General features: G+C 43.5%; 1 protein-coding gene and 1 non-coding gene across 2 annotated transcripts in view; one reads left to right on the forward strand and one right to left on the reverse strand.

Moving 5' to 3' along the window:
• Sh3bgrl2 (SH3 domain binding glutamate rich protein like 2) overlaps positions 1-19,334 on the reverse strand; it is a 77,315-nt gene extending 57,981 nt beyond the window's left edge. The window contains exon 1 of the mRNA XM_045161028.1: positions 19,197-19,334. Coding sequence (XP_045016963.1) covers positions 19,197-19,241 — 45 coding nt within the window. The 5' untranslated portion in view covers positions 19,242-19,334. The remainder of the gene's footprint in view (positions 1-19,196) is intronic.
• On the forward strand, positions 3,274-3,392 carry LOC123464131. Its single transcript, XR_006639378.1, has one exon. It is a non-coding gene; the product is annotated as a 5S ribosomal RNA (ribosomal RNA).
• Positions 19,335-21,882: the final 2,548 nt, after the last annotated feature.

A 21,882-nucleotide genomic window follows, 5' to 3' on the forward strand; every position in this document is an offset into this window, starting at 1 on the left:
ATGGTTGACAACTCTCTAAATACCTTGAAAAAGTCACTGATTATACCATTACCAGGGAAATGGGCATGGTAATCATGTTTCAAGAAAGCTGTTTTTAAAACGACAAAATTTACATTGCTAACCAGATCCCAAGTGATTCACAAATCAAAAGGCTTGCAGGTCTCCCTGCCTCTGCTCAACACCATTAGCTGTTTCAGAACTTTACATAAAGGGATCAATAGCTAGTGAAACCTGCTGAGTCAACCTGTTCTTTCCCATGGCCTCAGCCTCACCTTCAGCCTCTGAAAGCAACCTTCCAGGACAAAATCACCAAGGACAGGAGAGGTAGTCACGTTATACATTTTCACTCTAAGTTCTCTCTTTGCACATTGATTACACTTTTAATTAACTATTCAACAGGCTCCATGAAGTGCATCTTCCTAGGATGCCAGGCAAGATAAGAGGAATGTAGACCTAGTTTGCAGCGAGTCCTAGGGAAAGCCATACTAGAACCTCAGAGCAGAAGAGGCTTGAGGACAGTGAAATCAGAGAGAAATAAACTTTTAAGGCATTTGTGGGTGCAGAAAAATCTGTAATGCTGAACTGCATGGGGGTCCTGTCAGGAAAGACAGCGCTTAGTGCTGGCACGTGCCCAAGCACTTGAGAGGAACATAAGGAGTGAAAAGAGGCAACAAAGATTTGGGCAGCAGCAACATGCAGCAGTGGCTGGTGTGTACAGGCCTGGGCTCTTGAATGAAGTCAAGGGTGGTGAGCGAGCGAACTGTGTGCCTCAGTTCTCACAGTAGCAGCAAGAGCAGATGTCTCAGTGTTTCATAATATTGCACTGGTCAAAGAAAGTCAAATGATCAAACCCACACTTAAAGGGTGAACAGACTCCACCTATGGTGGGAAAAGCTGCAGCCTTAACTGACAGGGTGTGAATAAGCTGAGGGGCAGATTTGTGGACATTTTAACTTACCATTTTCTTATAGTAGATATGAGATTTTGTGCCTTAAAATTCCCTTTTACTCATCGATTTGTCAAATATGATTGTATGCAGTGAAACTTTGAAAGGAGAGGACAGTTGGTGCTGTGTGATTACAGTGATATGGTTGATTACAAACCAAGTGAATTCCACGGACCAAACGGTAGAATTGGTATGGCATTTTGTCTGACAACCTATACACTGTAGCACAGGGTGGAGATCCTTCCAAATTGTTTCGGTTCCCGTACCTCACAAACTTTCCTCAGGGCTCTATGTGCTATTCCACTGCACACTGAAGATGGACCCCCTAGCTCTGCCTGCTCTCTCCATCCCAGCCACATGACTCTTCTTTTGGGTCTACTAAGCTCCAGGTGAGTGACACTGCACAGTGAATTTATGTGCTGCAATGACTTTTCTTCATGGTATTATTAGTCTCTTTCCCCTATAAGCTTCAAGAGGGCCAGCAGAGTTGGGTGTGGTGGTACACACCTGTAATGCCAGCATTTCTGAGGCCAAGGCTGGTGGAGAGTCCGTTTGGGGCCAGCCGGGGCTATATAGAGAGATGCTGTCTCAAAAACAAACAAAACAGCAAAAATCTTTTCATTGCACTTCCTTGTTTTCCTCTTGAAAATGCAATGCATAGGTGGACAACCAGGGGGAAGGGGCAGGTGTGACTGAAAGGACCATCAACCGGCTCAAGGGTGAGGTGGGACAAATCTGACTACATTAGAAAGAGCTCAGTCTGGGGCTGGCATCTGATGCTCATCACAAATTGGTTCCAACTGACTTCTACACGCTCATCTTCCCTGCACCCATTCTGCCTCTGCAGTGACTGCCTCATGAACTGCTTTGGTTTTCTCCATGCCCTTGCTTCCAGCGTCCTCCTGCCATCTCAGTATTTAACCACTCTTCTCCCTACAAGGCCTGCCTCTCACACCGTATCACCCAGTCCAAAAGTTCCTTCTCTTAGGTCCCTGAATTGCCCAGGAACATGCTCCCAAATTCAATCCACTACTGCCTAAATGCCGTCACATCTTGTCTACTCACACCCAGCCTGGACAGCAGGTGATGGATGTGACGCCTCTTTGATTTAGGAGTTGTTCTTGCACACTATTTCAGCAAATGAGGTTGCAGAAACAGTGGATGTTGAAATTGCCAAGGCCTATACCACAGCCCTGAAATTGGCCATTTACCCTACAACTATCCAATCACCTATCAGCCTTCTCATTTGACAAGACAATAAAACAGGCAATGAGTAGCAATCTAACATCTACTCCCCATTCTGACAAATGATGCTAATTCCATAAGGTTCATGTCAAATGAAAATACAGAACTTAAACCCCAACATATTACTTCAGCAATTATTTATGAGGCAGCAGTAAGGAAGAAGAGAATACTCAAAAATTAAATCAATCTGCCAAGGAAATACACAAAGTATCATGAGCCAGAGCTGCAAACATAGCAGGGAAGAACAGAAAATAAACTAATTTAAAATAACCTTATAAGCACTTCAGACTGAAGCCATCAGACTTAGAGTACAATAAATATGCTTAGTATGAGCAAAGAAATAAAAAAGAACAGAACAGTGACAGAAAACATCAATTACCTATCAGAACTAATAACCTCAGTGAAGTGAGAATACAAAATCAACATGCAGAGATTGACAGCACTGTTTTATGACAATAATGAATTACCTGAGGAAGAAATCAAGATGCAAGCTCACTTAAAGCTGCTATGAGCAAAACAAAATACTCAAAAATAACCTACAGTGTAAAGTATAAAACAATGACAAAAGAACTGAAGAGGACACACAAAAAGGAAGGCCATGCATGGACTGGAAGAATAAGGTTACTTTTCCATCCCACCTACTATGGTTTGAGTGTGAAATGTTCCCCACAGGTGTATTGTATTTGAACATATGGTGAGGGGGTAAGATGGGACCTTTGGGAGGTGGAGCCAAGCTCAAGGATATAGGTTGCTAGAAGAGATCTTAGGGGTTACAACTTAGCTTGCTTCTGGTCCAATATCCTCTTGGCTTCCTGCTTGGTGCCCTAGCAAACAGCTGCCCCTTGACTCCCTCAACTATAGAGCCCCTGACTACCATGCCTTCCCACCATGACGGACTTATCTGGGAGATGAAAGAAATTCCTCTTCCATCAGTCATTTGGTCATGCACTACTCAAAGTAGCCTACAAACTGAAAGCAATTCCTGTTGAAATACTACTGACACTTCCAAGAACTAGAAAAACAATCCTAAAATTTGGACATAACCACCCAAAAAGCCCCAATAACCAAAAAACGACACACAAGTCTATGGCCATACCACCCTGAACGCGCCCGATCTCGTCTGATCTCGGAAGCTAAGCAGGGTCGGTCCTGGTTAGTACTTGGATGGGAGGCCGCCTAGGAATACCGGGTGCTGTAGGCTTGCCAGGCGTGGTGGCACACGCCTTTAATTCCAGCACTCAGGAGGCAGAGGTAGGAGGATTGTAAGTTCAAGGCCACCCTGAAATGACAGAGTTAATTCCAGGTCAGCCTGGACCAGAGTGAGAGCCTACCTCGAAAAACAAAACAAAACAAAACAAAACAAAACAAAACAAAACAAAACAAAACAAAGCAAAAAAAGATGACACACAAACGGCCAAATATGTATGAAAAAATGTTCAACATCACTAAACATTGAGGAAACAAATCAAAACTACAATGAAGTAGTATTGTTTCACTCTAGCTAGGATAGTATTATTCAAAAGACAAAAGCTAGCAAGTACCAGTTAAGAAGTGGAGAAAAGGGAATACTACTGGGAGGAATGTAAATCTGTACAGCCATTATTAAATACACCACAGAGGTTCATAATTAAAAAAATGAAAAATAAAATCACCATATATTATCTCCCTTTGAGTATAAATCCAGAAGCAATGAAATGAGAATTTCAAAGAAACCTATGAACGCCCAGAGCCATGTCCACTGCAGCACTGTTCACAATAGCTACAAAATGGAAACAGACTTGCATGTGTATCAACTGGTGACTGGACAGTGAACTGTGTAGGATACACAAGGGAGCATTATTCAACACAAAACGGGAGTGGATCCTGTCAATACAACACCATGGATCAACTGGAGGTTACATGAAATGGTAACCAGCCACAGGAAAAAAAGTAGCACATGATCTCTCGCAAATGTGGAATCTTTAGAAGAGCAGTTACCAGAGAACAGGAGAGCAGACGTGCAGAACGATGGGCAGAGCTATCAATGGTACTAAGTTGTAGTGAGAACAGGCAATTAAGTTCTGGTGTTCTGTTGTGCCATGGTGACTGTAGACAGTGAGAATGTACTACATATTTCAAGTAAGCTGGAAACAAAGATTTCCAATGTTTTCATCATAAGAAAATAATAAATGTTTCAGGACACAGGCTTACTCTAAACATTACAGTGTGTGCATGTAGTGGAATGTCACATGGCTCCTGTGGTTGAATGGATGTCCCCAGTACATTCAGGAATTTATTAAAGCTTGTAACTTAGCTCTCCAGCCGCCTGGTTGATGTCACCATGGGTGGATCCTAGGCCCTAGGTGTGTTTGGGGAATTCCAATCTAGAAATGGGCGGAGTACTGGAGCCCTGCCTGGGGTTCCTGGACTATGCTTGCATGTGGCGCAGGTGGGGGGAGCAACTTCTGCCATTATGGAACTTTCCTGTACTTGTAAACTTCAATAAATCTCTTCTTCCGCTGGTTGTGGTGGCACATGCCTTTAACCCCTCACACTCAGGAGGCAGAGGTAGGAAGATCACCTTGAGTTCAAGGCCACCCTGACACTATATAGTGAATTCCAGGTCAGCCTGGGCTAGAGTAAAACCCTACCTTGAAAAACCAATAATAATAATAATAATAATAATAACAACAATAATAATAAGTCTCTGTCAAGCTCACCATCTGGGTGACTAGTTATTTAAAACAACTATATTTCTCTTGACTGTGAGTCAAACTTTCCTATTTCTTATGCATAAAATTTGTATTGTATATTAAAATTATAGTATTACCTTATTTATTTATTTATTTATTTTTGCAAATCTTGCTATGTAGTCCAGGTTGGCCCACCTCACAGACCTCCTGCATGCTGGAATTGTAGGCACAGGCCACCATGCCCACCTTGTTGTTTCTGCGGGTCCATACTACTCATCTAACTGCCCATTTGACTTCCAGTGCAAAACTCTGGTATCTTTTTCTGACGATTACTGAGTTTTGTTCTAGAAGACAATTAAGGTAGTAGAGGACTGCACCTTGAAGGATGGAGGGAGGGATGGAGAGAGGCAGTGAGCAGGGAGGAAGAGAAGACAGAAAAGCCAAGGTGAGGTCTCAGGAACTCCAGCTCTCCAAAGATTCTGAGACATGGTCCAGGCCCACAGACACAGGCCAAACAATATTGTTCACACCCGCATGCCACTGCTGAGAAATGAGTGGAAGAGAGATCCGAAGTACAGGCAGAGATTCAGTGACCCGCCCGCAGCACTGCAGGAGCAGGCCAAGGGCACGGGTGCTCTGTTCACAGAGTGAAGACGAGCTCAAGCACGCTCTCTTTAAGGCACTGCTGTATGCATCTCCAAGTGGCCACCAAGAAATAAAGTGTTCACCATCCCAAGGGGAACACACACATAATTTTAAGTTCTAAAATGCACAGAGTATAGTTTCCACTGGGCAAATATCAACTTAGAATTGGGGTCTGAGGGAAAAACCTGTGGGTCGGGGGATGGTGGCTTCCATGCTGCTGCCCATCAAGCATTTGGCAGCTGGTATCCTGTCCCCACCTACCAGACACAGTATAGTCAGTGGCTCTAATGGGTTTCTCAATCTATGGTTAGCCTCCATTTTTCTACAAGCCAGGCTCACTTAGTGAGATGGAGTTATGACAAGGCAGTAGCAGAAGCAGGGAGGAAAGATGTGGGTGGTTGGCTTATTTTTTTCACATTTTCTGTCAGAATTATAAGTTTACTTCCTAAAGAAAAAAGTCAGCCAAGCCTAAAATGAATTTATGATGCTGGTATTGGCAGAATTCTCTTTGCAAATTATACCCAACCCAGGCAAGTACTTCCTATTAGAGGATACTCTGTAGAAGAGCTAAAATGGTCAGGATCCTGCAGTAGCAGGAACTCCTGCTGAAGGGAGGTTCTCCCCAGGCAGCAATGCAGGACTTTGGCACCTGGAGGTGTGTTTGGCATTCACTGTTGCCACCACTGGATCTGTCAACCAGCAGCTAGCTATGTGACACAACTTCAGAGTTGATTTAACAACTATTTCTATTTTCATCTGAAAAATGATTTAGGGGACACCAGATCATTTTCATGATTACATTTTATAATAACATATAATTGCAGGACATTTTCATAGCTGATATAAACTGGACACCTAAGTCAAGCCTGATGCTCATACCTATGTGGTATAGACCAGGCTCCTGAGCCCTTCTTTGTGGGAACCCGCGCTGGCTTAGTCAGGCTTTGCTACCTCAGCTTGTTTACTGCTTTTGTATCCTAATTGTCTGCACATGAGCATATGACGTTATCCTAACATGGCTGCTCACCTATCCCTATTGGGTGATGCAAAGTCGTCTGATGAGACTTAAGCCAATCAGACGACACTTGACATCCACATGACCACAAGTATATAAGCTTGGCGCTCCATAGGGTCGGGGTCCTTCTCTCTTTCAGCTTGGAGCTCCCAATAAAGTGTGCTTGAGAAGAATCCTGTTGTTGTCGTTCTTCCTGCTGGCGGAAGGGGTGCAACACTTCTTGGGCTACTGGGCATGACAATATTTGTGGGGTTTTCTTTTCCCCAGGCCAGCCTGGAATTCATAATTCCCCTGTCTCAACCTGTTGAATGGTGGGATTATATGTACAATAAACCACAAACAGTGAAGCTGGGACTGGGGAGATGGCTCAGCAGTTAAAGGCACTTACTTGCAAGTCTGTTGATCCCCGTTCAATCCTCCCCAGCACCCATGTAAAACTGGGTACAAACTGGTACATGCATCTGTGATCTCAACATGTCGACAGCAAAACATGAGAGTCCCTGACACCATGAAGGCAGAGAACAGGATAAATGCCCTGATGCTGTCCCCTGACTTCCACACACATTTACACAACACACCTTATTTTTTTTTTATAAGCAGTTAAACAAATCATGTTCCACAAACCCTTTATGTTTCCAAAGCAGACTTCTAACTAGCACCTCATTCTTGTTCTCTGGCATGGTCACAAATCATAGGTTCACTTAGAAAAAAAAAATTGTATTTATTTTATTTACTTGAGTGGGAAGGGAGAGAATGGGCACACCATGGCCTTCAGCCACTGCAAACAAACTCCAGATACATGCACCACCTTGAGTACCTAGCTTAAATGGGATGGGTCCTGGAGAATCAAACCTGGATCTTTTGGCTTTGCAGGCAAGCAGCTTAACTGCTAAGCCATCTCACCAGCCCTAGGTTCACTTTTCATTTGTGTTCTGAAGCTATATAAACAATAATTCTCTTATATTTATTTATTTAAATACATGCAAAGTTCTCTACTGAGAAATCCAGAAGAATGGAAGATATCTGGAACAGTACCCTGATTTGAAGAACCTGGAACTTCCCAGCTACAGGTGGAAGGCTCTGGGGGCATCACACAACCACTAGGTGGATTCAGTTTGAAGGTAAGCAGTAGTAGGATGCATCCTTTAGGGAGACACCTTGTCCCACACTGGATGTGACGAGAGGAGGGAGAGGACTAGATGCCATGCAAGGTGTGCACAGAGAAGACAACCACAGAGGCAGGAGCACAGGAAGCCAGGGGGGAGAGGAGGTGGCCTGGAAGATATAGCAGCAAAAGCACAGACAGAGCGACGGTTACAAAAGTAGGCTGGGAGTGGATCACACACCCAACATGCCACACCAGGAGTTAGGCCTACAAGCTACACTCTCTTCAGTGAGATTTTACGAGGCTTCTGAACCTAACACAGAGGTTTTATCGTAACAAGATTTTTTAATAGAAAAGGAATCTAAAAGGTAAATTATTAATCATCTCATCCCTGTTAATTATTTCTTTGAACCAAGCACTCCTTGTTAAAATGCTAGTGTGCAACTAACACACATCTGCCTTGCTCAGAAATACAAGTGAGGGGCTGGAGAGATGGCTTAGCGGTTAAGCGCTTGCCTGTGAAGCCTAAGGACCCCAGTTCGAGGCTTGATTCCCCAGGACCCACGTTAGCCAGATGCACAAGGGGGCGCACGTGTCTGGAGTTCGTTTGCAGTGGCTGGAAGCCCTGGTGCACCCCATTCTCTCTCTATCTGTTTCTCTCTCTCCCTCTCTCTCTGTCACTCTCAAATAAATAAAAATGAACAAAACAAATTTAAAAAAAAAAAAGAAATACAAGTGAAAAATGGAGTCTCAAACAAAGGGCAGCAGGAGAGGCAAATCAAACTCATCTCTTTGATAAAGAGAACACATATAAGCACCTCATATAAAATATTTTGGACAAAAATTTCTTTAGGTGTTCCACTGGAGCCTTTTATTTGTGAACATTTCTAGATGTGTAAGCAGAGCCAGAATCCTAAATCAGGAGATGCTATTGCAGTCTAATTCTAAATATGATTTTCTTTTTTTAATATTTTATTACTTATTTATTTATTTGACAGAGAAAGAGGAGGAGTGAGAGAGAGAGAATGGGTGCACCAGGGTCTCCAGCCACTGCAAAAGAACTTCAGATGCATGTGGACCCTTGTGTATCTGGCTAATGTGGGTCCTGGGGAATCAAACCTGGGTCCTTTGGCTCTGCAGGCAAATGCCTTAACTGCTAAGCCATCCCTCCAATCCTAAATATGATTTTCTTTGTCCCGTCACAGGATAGGCAATTCAGCATCACACCCCTGTGCTTCCATGGTTCTGCTCATCCTTCTCCCCAGTCAGACCAGGTGTTGTTTGGGGCAGAAGGACCCTGAAAAATAATCACACAGCATCCAGAACACAGGGAGGTAGATATACTCATATGGGAAGTGGTAAAGTTCATTTCTAAAATATGAACCTTTTAAGAAATTAATTCAGATTGGTTTCTGTATGAAATAGAAGCAATTTAAAATTCAGAGCTTCACGAGATCTTTAAAAAATAATAATAAACAGGGCTGGAATGATGGCTTAGCAGTTAAGGCACTTGGCTACAAAGTCTAAGGACCCAGGTTCAATTCCCTAGTATGCACATAAGCCAGATGCACAAAGTGGCACATGCGTCTAGAGTTCATTTGCAGTGGCTAGACACTGGTATGCCCAGTGTCTCTATCTGCCTCCCTCTCTCAAATAAATAAATACACAAATAAATAATAAAAATATTTTAAATAGTAATCAAAAGTAGTTCCTTTTTGAAAAAAAAATCAACATTATTGGCCTTCAGGGAGGTATACATCAAAACCCCACTGGAATTCCACTACTGACCACTAACACAGCTAAAATAAAAAAGACAAAGTCATAGGAGTAGAAAAACACATCTGTAATCCCAGCACTTGAAGAAGGAGTTAGGAGGACTGGGAGTGGGAGGTCATCCTCAGGCACACAGCTCAGGATGATAGCCTCGACTACATGAAATTCTGTGTCAAAGAGAAAAGAAAAACGGGAGCCAAGCACAAGCAGGGGCACAGGTAGGGATCTGGAGGAACGGGAATTTCCCTACAAAGACCATACAAAAGTAAAATGGAGTGGCTACTTGGAAAAATGTGGCAGTTCCTAAAAACCATAAGCATAAGCTTACTTTGTGAACCAGGTATATATCTAAGAAAGTAAAACATATGACTATTTAAAAAAAAAACTTACACACACATGTTCATAGCAACATTATTCATAATGGCCAAGAAGAAGAGATTTGAAATACTCATCAACCGATAGAGGGACAAAGTGCTGTATAGTACATAATGGAGAGTAGTCACTAAAAGAACGCTGATACTCTCTACAACATGAAGAAAGCCTGAACACATGCCTATGAAAGCCAGGCACAATGTGTCCCACACTGGATGATTCCACTCCCATGACTGCTTGGACAAACAGCCTCAGGGAGTCTACTGGGAGATCCAGTTGTTGCCAGGGGTAGGGGGAAGGAGGGAAGAGGATGCTGTCAGAAACAGATTATCTTTCTGAGGTGATAAAATGTCCTGAAATATAGTAAAGCCATTAAATGTGCGCTTTTAAATGGTGAACTTTTTAGTATGTATGTGTATTAAACATCCAAGCTCAGAGAAGGTTAGTCCTGTCCAGAGGAGGCTGACAGCCCCTGCCAATAGCCATATATCCCAAGCATAGGTCACAAGTACATGGGGTAGTTGAACATTTTTAAAAAGCATGAGTCAAAGAGGTCTTTAGTTCAAATCTGGGTGGCCCCTCAAAAAAAAAGCATGGGGGTTAATTTTAGGAAATCCCACTTCTCTAAAATTAAGTCAGCACATACTCAACCCAAACACTTATCCTGGCTAGGAAGTAGTTTAGTTATCATAAAATCAAAGGGTAATCCAGGAGACTGTCAACTGGGGTTCCAGGTTTACAGCAGGGGCCAATTCTCGTTGGAAGGAGAATAGCTATGAAGCAGAGAATCCATGTGCTGCAGTCCACAGCACATGTCATGAAGACAGCCAGCTGTACCCCATCCTGTACAATCCTGGGGCAACAAACAAGGTGAAGGCTATGCTGGATGCTGCAGCTTTGGGCTTCTTGTTTACACTGCTTGTTTTTAATCTCAGGCTGGTATGCAGGGACAGCTATTGTCTTCTAAAGGACAGTCACCAAATGCCACTGAGCTGACAAGACAAGCAAATCACCTAATTGGAGCTTTTCTTCTCAGCCTTCCGCTCCCAAAGCCACTAGATGACAAGAAGTCATTTCCAGATTTGGGCTATCATTCAGTGGGAAGTGGAAAATACGAGTGGCTAGAACCTCTGCTTCAGCCACAGCCAATACTGCTGCTCGGAAGCTGTGAATCAGGGCTGGCTGAGTGCCCACAAAGGTCCTGATGTACCTCTCATCCTGCCCTCCACTGTGGGGGTCAGTTCCAGGAAACCCCACCTTAGGCTCTGCTGCACACTGAGCCAGCCTCAGCAAGTCAAATTCACCAGGAACAAACTATCAGTGGTAACAGAGGAAAACAGAAGAGACCAGCCAACTAACTGGTCAGTCTCCCAGGGGTGCAGGAGCCTGAAGTTCTAGGTAGGTGGGGCCCCATCAGCTTGCTCACTGGTTCAAATTCAGCTATTGGTCCCACTGAAAAGCTGTCCTGAGTCCAAAAAGGAAGCTTAAATTAAATACTTTTGCTAGTTCACCATGAGTTCAAGGCCACCCTGAGCCTACATAGTGAATTCCAAGTCACTCTGGGCCAGAGCATGACCCCTACCTTAAAAAAAAAAAACAAAAAACTAGCCCTTCAAATTGCCACAGTCCAGTTCCTAAGTCACTAGCCAGTGGTGGATAAGCTCAGATAAGCCTGTAAAAGGAGAGAGACAGAAGGGAAGCTTCAGGAACTTAAATTAGATTATTCAGTGGCTAACTAGTTTAGGATTCCAAGCTCCAGCTCCATCCTTCATGTACATACCTGCTGCAGTTACCTTTGCATTGCTGGACAAACACCCTACCAGAAGCAGCTTATGGGAGGAAGGGGTTTATTTCAGGCTTACAGAACTCAGGGGAAGTTCCATCAGTGGTGGAAGAAGCTGGCTCACTTCCATAGATCAATAGCAGGGAGAAATAATAGCAGCAAGCAGCAACAGCCAGAGCTCCAACTTCTCAGAACACACCTTAGGGCCAGACAATAAGATCCACCTCCAATAACACCTCCTCCACCAGGCTGTTAGACTCAAGGTACAAGCTTAATCAAAAATACCTCAGGTTATGGGGGGACATACACTCACATTCAAACCACCACAGCACCTCTCCAGCTACCCCAAGAAACTAAGCAATGACACAATGGTGGTCACTGTCTCAATATTACTAAACATAAACTCTCAATGACAGGTTCCTAAGCAAAAACTGGAAAGGGCATCTCCAAAAAAATAATTACACATAATCAGAAGTATGAAACTTCCCTCAAATGTTCCTTTTATACATGTATTAGTCCATTTTCTAATGTACTAAAATACTGAAAAAAATTTGTATATATTGAGGTTTATTAAGTTCAGCGATTTGTAGGCAGGAAGTCCAACTTTGGGCTGCCTCCATAGTTCTACCTCTGATGAGGCCCCTTTGGCTGTACCACACACATCATGACAGAAGCAATCATGAGGGAACATCACAGTGTAAGAATGGAAGCCAGAATACAGCAGAGTCAAACTGGCACACTGTCATCCCACAGCTACCCACCCCTTCCATGGGTACTCCCCCCCACAATGACCAAACCCCTGACCTACCTCTTGAAGGCTCCAGCCTTCTGGCTGCCTTTGGAATATAAACATCCACACTAGAACAACAGGGGAAAAACCAGATTTTCACTGAACTTCTAATCTGGAAAGCTAAAGTCCTATTTTGCATATGGGAAAAACAGTGTTAGATTAATCCCAGAGAAGTACTGAATACAAAATGCGATTTGAACCAGGACAACCTGAGCTTCTAACACTGGTTGCAAAAACAGCTATTGAGTCAGTACCCACTAAAAACTGCTGAGGCTAGGACTGCCTCCTCCAGCTTAGTGCTATAAACTGACTTTTCAAAAGCTGACATTCAGCAGGTGAATAATTTCTTCATTTTATTTGTATATCTACATTTCAGAATAGAATACTTTACATATATATATGTAAAGTATATATATGTGTGTGTATATATATATATATGTAAAGTATATATATATATATATATATCATCAGTAAATCATGCTATTTTTATTTTTCAAAATGAAACAATTCTGTAACCCACTTCTAATCTGAGAAAAATAAAATTCACTTCAGAACATTTTATAAACTAAGCATAAAAAAACATGAATACAAAATATCTAGTTGGGCCTGGGCCAGAGTGAGATCCTACCTCAAAAAAATAAAATAAAATAAAATAAAATAATAAAATAAAATAAAAAAATATCTAGTTGGTAGCTCATACTGCTTCCTGCTGAACTATGAGGTCTCTTTCACAAGAGTTAATTCTCCTTTTCTGTGTTTTATTTTTTAAAATTGAAAAATAAAAAAGAACAAGATTCATGTAGTCTCATACTTCTGTCTATTGTGTGGAAACCACCTTAACTTCAACTCATAAGCACTTTCAAAGTAAAATCTCTCCAGATAGTTTAAAAATGATGATTCAATATGTCCAAACAGAAATGGACAAAAGCCCCTAATTTCATAAAGATATTCATGTTCTTGATTATATTTAAAACTTAAATGCTATTGTAGAATGGGAAATGTTATGTTGGGGAAATACTAAATGTACTAGAAAAACTAGGTCAGGACTTCCTTTAGAATATTAATACATCTCTTTTTTAGCATACGATCTTACACATGATTAATTAATTCCATACAACTTGCTATCCAGCTGCTAACTTTAAGATTTAAGAAATTTATTCAATTTTTCTAGTTAAAGGAAAACTCCATCAACCCTCATTTCTCATGCTGTTATAGGTTTAATTATGTCTGTCCCACTGATACTGAGATCCTAACCCACAGCACCTGTGGATGAGACTTAAAGAGGTCTTTGCAGACCTGCCTTAAGATGAGCTCCTTAGGGAAGACCCTAAATCAGTATGACTATGTCCTCATAAAAATGGGCACTGTGAAGCCAGGCGTGGTGGTGCATGCCTTTAATCCCAGCACTCAGAAGGCAGAGGTAGGAGGATCACCAAAAGTTTGAGGCCATCCTGAGATTACATAGTGAATTCTAGGTCAGCCTGGACCAGAGTGAAACCCTACCTCGAAAAACCACAAAAAAAGGGGGTGAGGGGCACTGTGGACACAAAGACTGACACAGGCATACCCACATGCACATAACAAAGGCAAGTATCAGGGTGGCACATCTACAAGCCAAGACATGCCAAAAGCTGCTAGCAGATTGTCCCTCACAGCTCTCAAGCCAACACTTTGATCTTGGACTTCAAGAACAGTGAAAGCCCATTTCTGATGTTGAAGTACCACAGTTTGGGGGACTTTTCCAATGACAGCCTAGCAAACATACACATGCCATGTCCATGTGATCTTCTGTTAAATTGCACCTTGTCCTTGGGCCCCAACTTATTCCTGCCTCTTATCAATGCCTGCAATGCCAACTTCATCCCTAAGCTTATCCACACTCCTCCACCAGTGCCCACAACATGCTCTGGTGAAAAGGTCACTGGCACATGGGATGGGACAGTTCTTTGAGCAACATTCTGAACACTATAGAATGTCAACATTTCTAACATGCTTATCCCCCAGGGCAGAAAGACCCTGGAGAGAGACCTGCTCTAGAAGCTTCGAGCCAGCTGCCTGCCCAGGTTTGACTTAGGGTCACAGCCTTAACTGAACAGATCTCTATCAGGTTCAGCTCACTTCAGCCTCCTCATGCATAAAATGAGAATAACTCGTGCCATGTGACAGGGAAGATCCCATGAGTTTAAGACCCTAAAGCACCCATGCATACCCTCACTAGCTCCTTGTGGCATTCCAGAACTTCAGCAAAGACTATGGTCTGCTTTGTGGGACCATATCCTCCTGCCTTACCTGCCCTGGCTCTCTTTACTGGGGCTTCGGGCTTCCTGATTGTGGTAGTTTGAATATATGACCCCTAATATATTCAGTGTTTTATTAGCTTGTAGTTTGGGTCTACAGCCACCTGACTGGAGGCATTGTCACTGGGTGTGGTGGTGGGTTTGAGATTACAATCTAAAGATATGGAAAGTGTACCTAACTGGAGTTCCAGAAGTGTGCTGTGTTGTGTGGCTTTTGGCTTTTAGCTTTTTCTCTCTTTGCCTGGTCCTTTAAGAGGGAGCCAACTGCTTCTGCCATTTTGGAACTTCCCCTGGATCTGTAAGCGTCCATAAATCCCTTCCTCCATAACAGTGCCAGGTCTGGAAGTTCATCTCAGCAAACCTGAAGCTGTCTGCCACACTGATAGAGAAGCTTCGCTGAGTACTCCTGGCTGAGGAAGCAACACTTGGCTGGTAAACTGTATGTTTAAAATACACGTCACCCAAAGCATGAGGCACGTGTGGCACTGTCACTAAGAGTGAGACCTCTGAACAGTCCATGTGTTCCCCCTATGGAAACGTGCAGTCAAGGGCCCCCATTTCTCAGCTCTGCTTCCAATTTCCTGCTCTTTGCTCCAAGTGATGGTGGCTCTCAAGCATTCAGGGACATACTAGTCTAGCATCTTTCACCCTGCCTGTCCCATGGAAGCACCCCACAGTGCTCCATGACGCAGGCATGTGCATGCCAAGTCTCTGAGTTTGAAGACAGCACTCATCTGTGCTGTGAGGGGGAGTCCACATCTGCTTTCTGGCCATCCTCACACCCAGCACAAACATCACCCATGAAGAGCCGGTAGTTGGTTTTCAGTGTCTGATAAACATACACACCAGTTGCCGCACGCAGGAATCTGGCTTCCAATTACATCTCAGCTCTGCACTGACTGCATAAAAGATACCAGGGCAAGTCATTCAAACTCTGTGTCCAAGTACCCTTTTCTATAACACTTCACTAAAACAAAAACCTTTTGGCTTCCCTCCAACTCTAACTGAGCCCAGAAACCTTAATAAATGGCTAAAAGACTTTATGTTGCTCTTTCAGAAATTTTAGTCACAGGCAATCAATCAGGTAGGTACAATCTTCTGAAACCACACGCCAGCACCTTGTTTCCTGAAGGATGAAAGGCTTCAAGCTGGAGATACTGAAGACAACTGATGTGCAGAGCACAGCCTTCCTTCGGGGACTGAAGAATGTGCCTTGTCCTCAACAGAGATCCACAGGGACCTCTGCTGTCCACCTCTATTCCCCAAGCCTAAGCAATGTGGGCTGGAGCTCCCTCCCAGGCTCTTCTCCCTGCTGCCTGCCTAAGGCTCCACATGCATATTTAATGGTATCTAGAATATTTCCTCCTTATCTGACATCCTGAATGCAAACCTCTGCTGTGTACATTATTTCTGTCTGGTAAGAATGTTCCCATAAGAGACATGTCCTTGACCTGAAGTTTATTATTGCATGTTTTACCTTCCCTATCCTATTTCCCCACCTGGCCTGTGAATTTCATATAGACAGAGGCCACATCCTCTATTCTCTTCTCTTCCCCACAAGATCAAGGACAGAGATGGGCATAGTACAGACCTTAGAAAATACCAATAAATGAACAATGAAATAAATGACTTCTTCCAACGTTTCAAAATTACAAAGTTATATTAACGTATTTGCTGAATCAAGCCACCAAGACCTCTCCTTTCAGGTACACATTTAGAATAAATTAAAATTTAATAAATTAAAAATTAATGAATTTTCTATGATTATTTTTCTTGGAGCTGAAATAGAATGGCCTTCAGTACAACACGAATGACAACACTATCACTTGCCCACAAAATCTAATTTACAGGCATCTATGCATAGTGTGACATCAGTTTTATTTCCTAGGAAAAGCAAACTTTGCCTGGAGCTGGGGAGCATGAAGAACTCGCCCTTCATGATAGTTACTGCAATGGGACACTCCAGAGTGCAGGGGAATAGGAAAAAATTGGAGGCTTTCTCTACATAGTCTGCTTGAATGGACTGCTGACTGAAGAGCATCTTGTGAAATCCCTGGGACTTACTTAGCCAAGTACAATTCTAGTCATTCCTTCCTTATGGTTTAGTAAACTTTGGCTAAAACCACCTGACTTGGGAATCAAATTGTTTGTTTGCTCACACACTCACTGGTTGTGGCGGTTTGATACTAAACTTAGGTGTTCTGAATGCTAGGTTCCCAGCTGATGGAGATTTGGGAACCAATGCTTCCTGGAGGCAGTGTAGTGTTGGGAGTGGGCTTATGGGTATTACAGCCAGCTTCCCCTGGCCAGTGTATTGCACCTGATGTTGGACAGGAGGTGATGTCCACTCTTTGCTCATGCCATTATTTTCCCTGCCATCATGGAGCTTCCCCTCAATTCTGTAAGCCAAAATAAACCTTTTTCCCACAAGCTGCTCTTGGTCAGGTGTTTCCTGCCAGCAATGCAAACCTGACTACAATAGTGGTCATGGCTGGGTATGGAATAAAATAGTGCTCACAGTCAGCATGACGCTACTTGTGGGAAAACTCAGCTTAGGTCTCATTAATGTCCCCCCACAAAGAGGTCACCTACACACCTTCATTATTTCTAAAAAATCATCATTGCATCTAAGGATAAACTATGTCACTGAAAGTATTAATAGTGAAGAAAAACTGTACATGATATTAAAGTTACAATTAGGAGACTCAGTCAGTAACAAGTCCTGAAAAGTCTGGATCTTTTAACAGCACACCATTGAAAGAGATAATTAGTATTTATGGGCTGTATGTAAGTGGGCAACTGTGTCCTCCAGCTCACATGAAACCACATCAGACAACACGTTACTAGGTGAGGTCATGAGGGGACCTGAGGCACACAGTAAAATGCTCAAGGCAGGAGGGGGCATCCACTTTGTAGCTAATAGTTAATAAGCTCAAGTAAAAGAAGCTGTTATGAGGATTCACCCACATTGACTCAAGTGACAGAGTCAAAACATGTGGAAGTGCGGGCCAATTGTAAGGTCCTCCTCGAAATCCTTCAGCTACAGAAGAGAAGCCCACAGGGTCATTACAGCATTCACATTATACAAGTTTCTTCATTTTACTTTCATGTGCAAAACACCTACCTTTGGCAATTTTAAAACTTTTTTAAAAAGGTATGCAGTGGTAGGCAATAAATATTTGTTAATAGAGCTATGAAACAGAAATGTTTGTTTCCTCCTATGGACAGGGTAAACTGTGTAATTACCTTGATTTGGACCCTTACCTGCCCAACACAGCCCAGGATTAATACATTAACACATCCCTCCTGCCATCAACAAAATGCCATTGAGCAGTTGGGAAGAGGAATGGGATCAACAGAAGTGGGCAGAGGATGGGGAGGGGAAAAGAGGGAGGGTGAAAATGATCAAATTATGTTATAGATGTATGAAAATGATATAAAGAAACGATTATGCATAATACATGCTAATAAAAACTTTTAAAATGCTATTGAAACAATAACTGAAGCAGGCACGTTTGTGATAAGAGTAAAGCTTTGGAGTTAGAAATGCATTTAAATAAATCTACTGGTGAAAACAGTACTGGTTGCAGGCGGTGCAGCCTCAATGGGGAACTATAAAAGGCTCATATGACTAAGCAATCCTGAAAATTAGAAGCACAAGCAAGTGTCAGGAGTTTGAGAATCACCATGTCTGCACATAAAGATAAGCTGGAGTTTCCCATCTATTGTTTCTACTGCAAATGGAAGTCTTTGTGCTATAAAACTAGTTTATTTTTAAATTAAAAGCTTTGGTGATTTATGAGGACTTACAAACAATATTTTATTCCATATTCCACACCACCCACTTAAGAAAAAAGTTTGGGACAATCTCAGTCAGCTACTGGGCAGGCAACTGGCCAGATCTAAGTTTAAACAATCGTTATTTGCACTTTAGGGACATCTGGTTATGCATTTCACAAAGGAGCCCCTTAGATCTGTAGTTTAACTCTTAGTTAAGGAACTCAAGTCTTAATAATAATAAAAAACATATGTGCACATGCCTTCATCAGGTCTGTAGGTACACTATACAATGTTTCCTTAAAGTGTCATATCTCTGGCTATTTAACAACTTCTTTAAAAAGAAAATTGCTGCCCAAAAGAATTTAACATCCTCCAAACAAAAGAGCTAAAAATAATAAGACCACAATTTATACATTCCCTAGACGAAATTTGCCACAGCAGTACAGGGGAGAAGAAAACACACAGGTTTACTCGAAGATGTGAAAATATGTATAACACCCTAGGGAAAAAAAAAAAGTGACAACTAAATAAGCCCCGTAGCACCACGCAGAGCCAGTGCGATGAGCGCTCCTGACCCGGGTGTAAGCTCAGGGCGGGGGATGAGCAAGTCCTTTAAACTCCTCAATTCCGGACAGGTCTGCCGGGCGCGCAGCTCCCCGCCGCTCTGCACCGCGGCTGCCCGGGCCGCGCGCCCTCGCCCCTCCGCCGGGCTCCGCGGGCCGCGCGTGGCGGTCACCTGCCGCCGCCCCGCCCCGCCCGCCCGCCGCGCTCACCGCCACGGAGCCGGAGGACGAGGCGACGAACACGCGGACCACCATCCTCCCGCTGCGCCCGGGACCGGCCCTGCTCGCCGCGGTCGCCAAGCCGCCTTAGCCTGCCGTCGGCTTTGCGGTCGCCGCAGTCCGTCGGTCAGTCGGTTACGGGCGCAGCCGTCGGGGAAGACCGCAGCGACGCGGATGAAAGCCCAGCGCCACCGGCCGCAGGCTGAGCGGGAGGAGGGGCGGGGCAGGGAGCCGGCCGCGGGGGCTGATGGGACTTGTAGTTTCCCTGCTGCCCCGGGGTGGCCCGAGGACCGCGCTTCCCTCCCGCCCGCCCATCCTGCTGCCCTTGGGGCGCTCGGAAGAGGACCCAAGACTACCTCAGAACCTCCTGCGCAGGCACGCCCTAGAGACCTGGGGCGGGCACGCCACGGTTCTCAGCAGGTGGTGGCAGGGGGTGAGCTTTTTCTCCGTTCCTAGCGCTTCTAGATTGTAGAAAAGGGGATTTAATTTATTATTTTTTTAAAGGCTCAGTCCGTCACCCGTGCTGACCGCGAACTGAAGCTTGTACCGCCTCGGCCTCCACCACGCCCAGTTTGAAAGGTGAAATTTTGAGGTAAATGAGAGGCTTTCTTTTTAGTGTATAGAAGCTGAAAATTGGAGACCCAGATGAGAACAAGACGGAAATTTTATTCTTCTTAGCAAAACTGTTATTGTAGTAGAAAAAAAAATAAATACCAAGCGAAATTAGAATCTTTTTTATCAACATTTGGAATCAGAACCCACACACTCCACCTGCTACCCTGAACAATAGCTTTGCCTCTGTGCATCTAATATTCACAGTTGAGCCAAATTTGTGCCTTTTAAAAAACCTCTGCACATTCCAGCACAGTCTCCCAGGAGGATGCCATTAAATAGAAAGCTTTTAAGCAGTTGCTAGTAGTTTAGGAAAAGTAAAGCAAGTGTTTTCTGTTTGACAGAAGCTTAAGTCTTTCACAGTTTTGTGGCTGTGAACCAGTTTTCCCCGCAGAACTGTATTCACGTTCTTCCTTGCAGCAGGGGAGCTAGCCGACTTCTGGGAACAATGTTAATTAACAGTTCTAGAAAGAAGGAAATTACATGATGAAGTCTCTTTGGTGAATTTCTTGCGCAAATACTAGTCATTTTTTGAGAAAAATTTTTGAGGGTAGTTTTGAATATTTCATGTGTCCTTTGCTATTGCTAATTGAAAGACATTTCTTTAATAGTTCTTTTTAAATTTAATACAAAATAAAAGAATATAAACAGTCCTGTGTCCAAAAATTAAATGGAAATTTTGCTGTATTGAATGTCACCCTGAAAATGTACTTTAATTTAATATAAAATAATTTTTATAAAATAAATACCAGGCTGGGGAGATAGCCTAGTGAATAAAGCATTTGCCACACAATTGTGAGTACCCAAGTTCTGATCCTTAGCCCCCATGGAAAGCTGATCTTTGTAGCAAGTGTCTGTAATCCCATCCATCTATGGTGAGGTGGGAGGTAAGTGAAGACTGGAGAATCCCTTGAAAGCTCATGGGCCAATTAGCCTAGAGAACAAGAGACCCTGGTTCAAACAAGGTGGGAGGCAAGGTCCAATACCCAAAGTTGTCCTCTGACCTCCATGTGTGTGCTGTGGCATGCACGAGTACACACATACACAGACACAGTAGATACCTTATTTTCTGTATAAATATGAGTCTATTCAAAAGTCACCATTTTTTTCAGTGTAAAATTATTTAGCTATGAAGACATAAACTCAACCAATTTGAGCTCCACCCACTCTGAGAAAGATGGGCAGCTGTTGAGAAAATCATTTCCTCAGTCAGCAGCATACCTACTGTCTGTGAAACAAAAAGGTACAAAAATGGTGATTGAACAAGACACACTGTGCCAACAGAACAGTGTGTGACTACAGAGAAAAGAGAGGGAGTGTTGACCTTTGACAGACAAGACTTTGAAATGACTTTTTACTGGCAGATGGGAAGGGTGAGGGTAACATTCAGAGACTATGAGGTAACTAGCAAAGGGGATGAAGGGAACCAGTGGAGACCATGCTGGACAAGCTCCTCCTGCTTTTCTTAGCTGTGACCCTAGCATGGTAGGGGGGGCCAAACCCTGTTCAATCACATGGGGAGAGCCAGTGTTCTAGCCAGAGCTGATTGATACAGAGGTGAGCCCAAATCAAGCTAGGACAGGCCATACCCTATCCGATGGATTGGGATTTGGGAATGGGAATGTGAGAGAGCCTGTATTGGAATAGAAAGTCAGTGCTTTCAGAAGCTATGGTAGCTTCCTGTTGCTGACAATTACCTGAGACAACTTAAAGGGGAAGGGGGGGGGGAGGGAGGAAGGAAGAAAGGAAGGGAAGGAGGGAGGGAGGGAGGGAAGGAGGAAGGGAAGGAAGAAAGGAAGGGAAGGAGGGAGGGAGGGAAGGAGGAAGGGAAGGAAGAAAGGAAGGAAGGAAGGAAGGAAGGAAGAAAGAAAGAAAAGAGGAAAGGAAGAGAGAAAAATAGTTAAGAAAGTGTGGTGATGCAGGCCTGTAACCCCAGCACTTGGGAGGCCATAACAGGAGGAGAAAGCTATTCACCTTACGGTATTTAAAAAAAAAAAAAAAAGCAAAAGGCTGGGCGTGGTGGCGCATGCCTTTAATCCCAGCACTCGGGAGGCAGAAGTAAGAG

The sequence above is a fragment of the Jaculus jaculus genome, chromosome 10 (genome assembly GCF_020740685.1).
Source record: "Jaculus jaculus isolate mJacJac1 chromosome 10, mJacJac1.mat.Y.cur, whole genome shotgun sequence".
NCBI lineage: Eukaryota > Metazoa > Chordata > Mammalia > Rodentia > Dipodidae > Jaculus > Jaculus jaculus.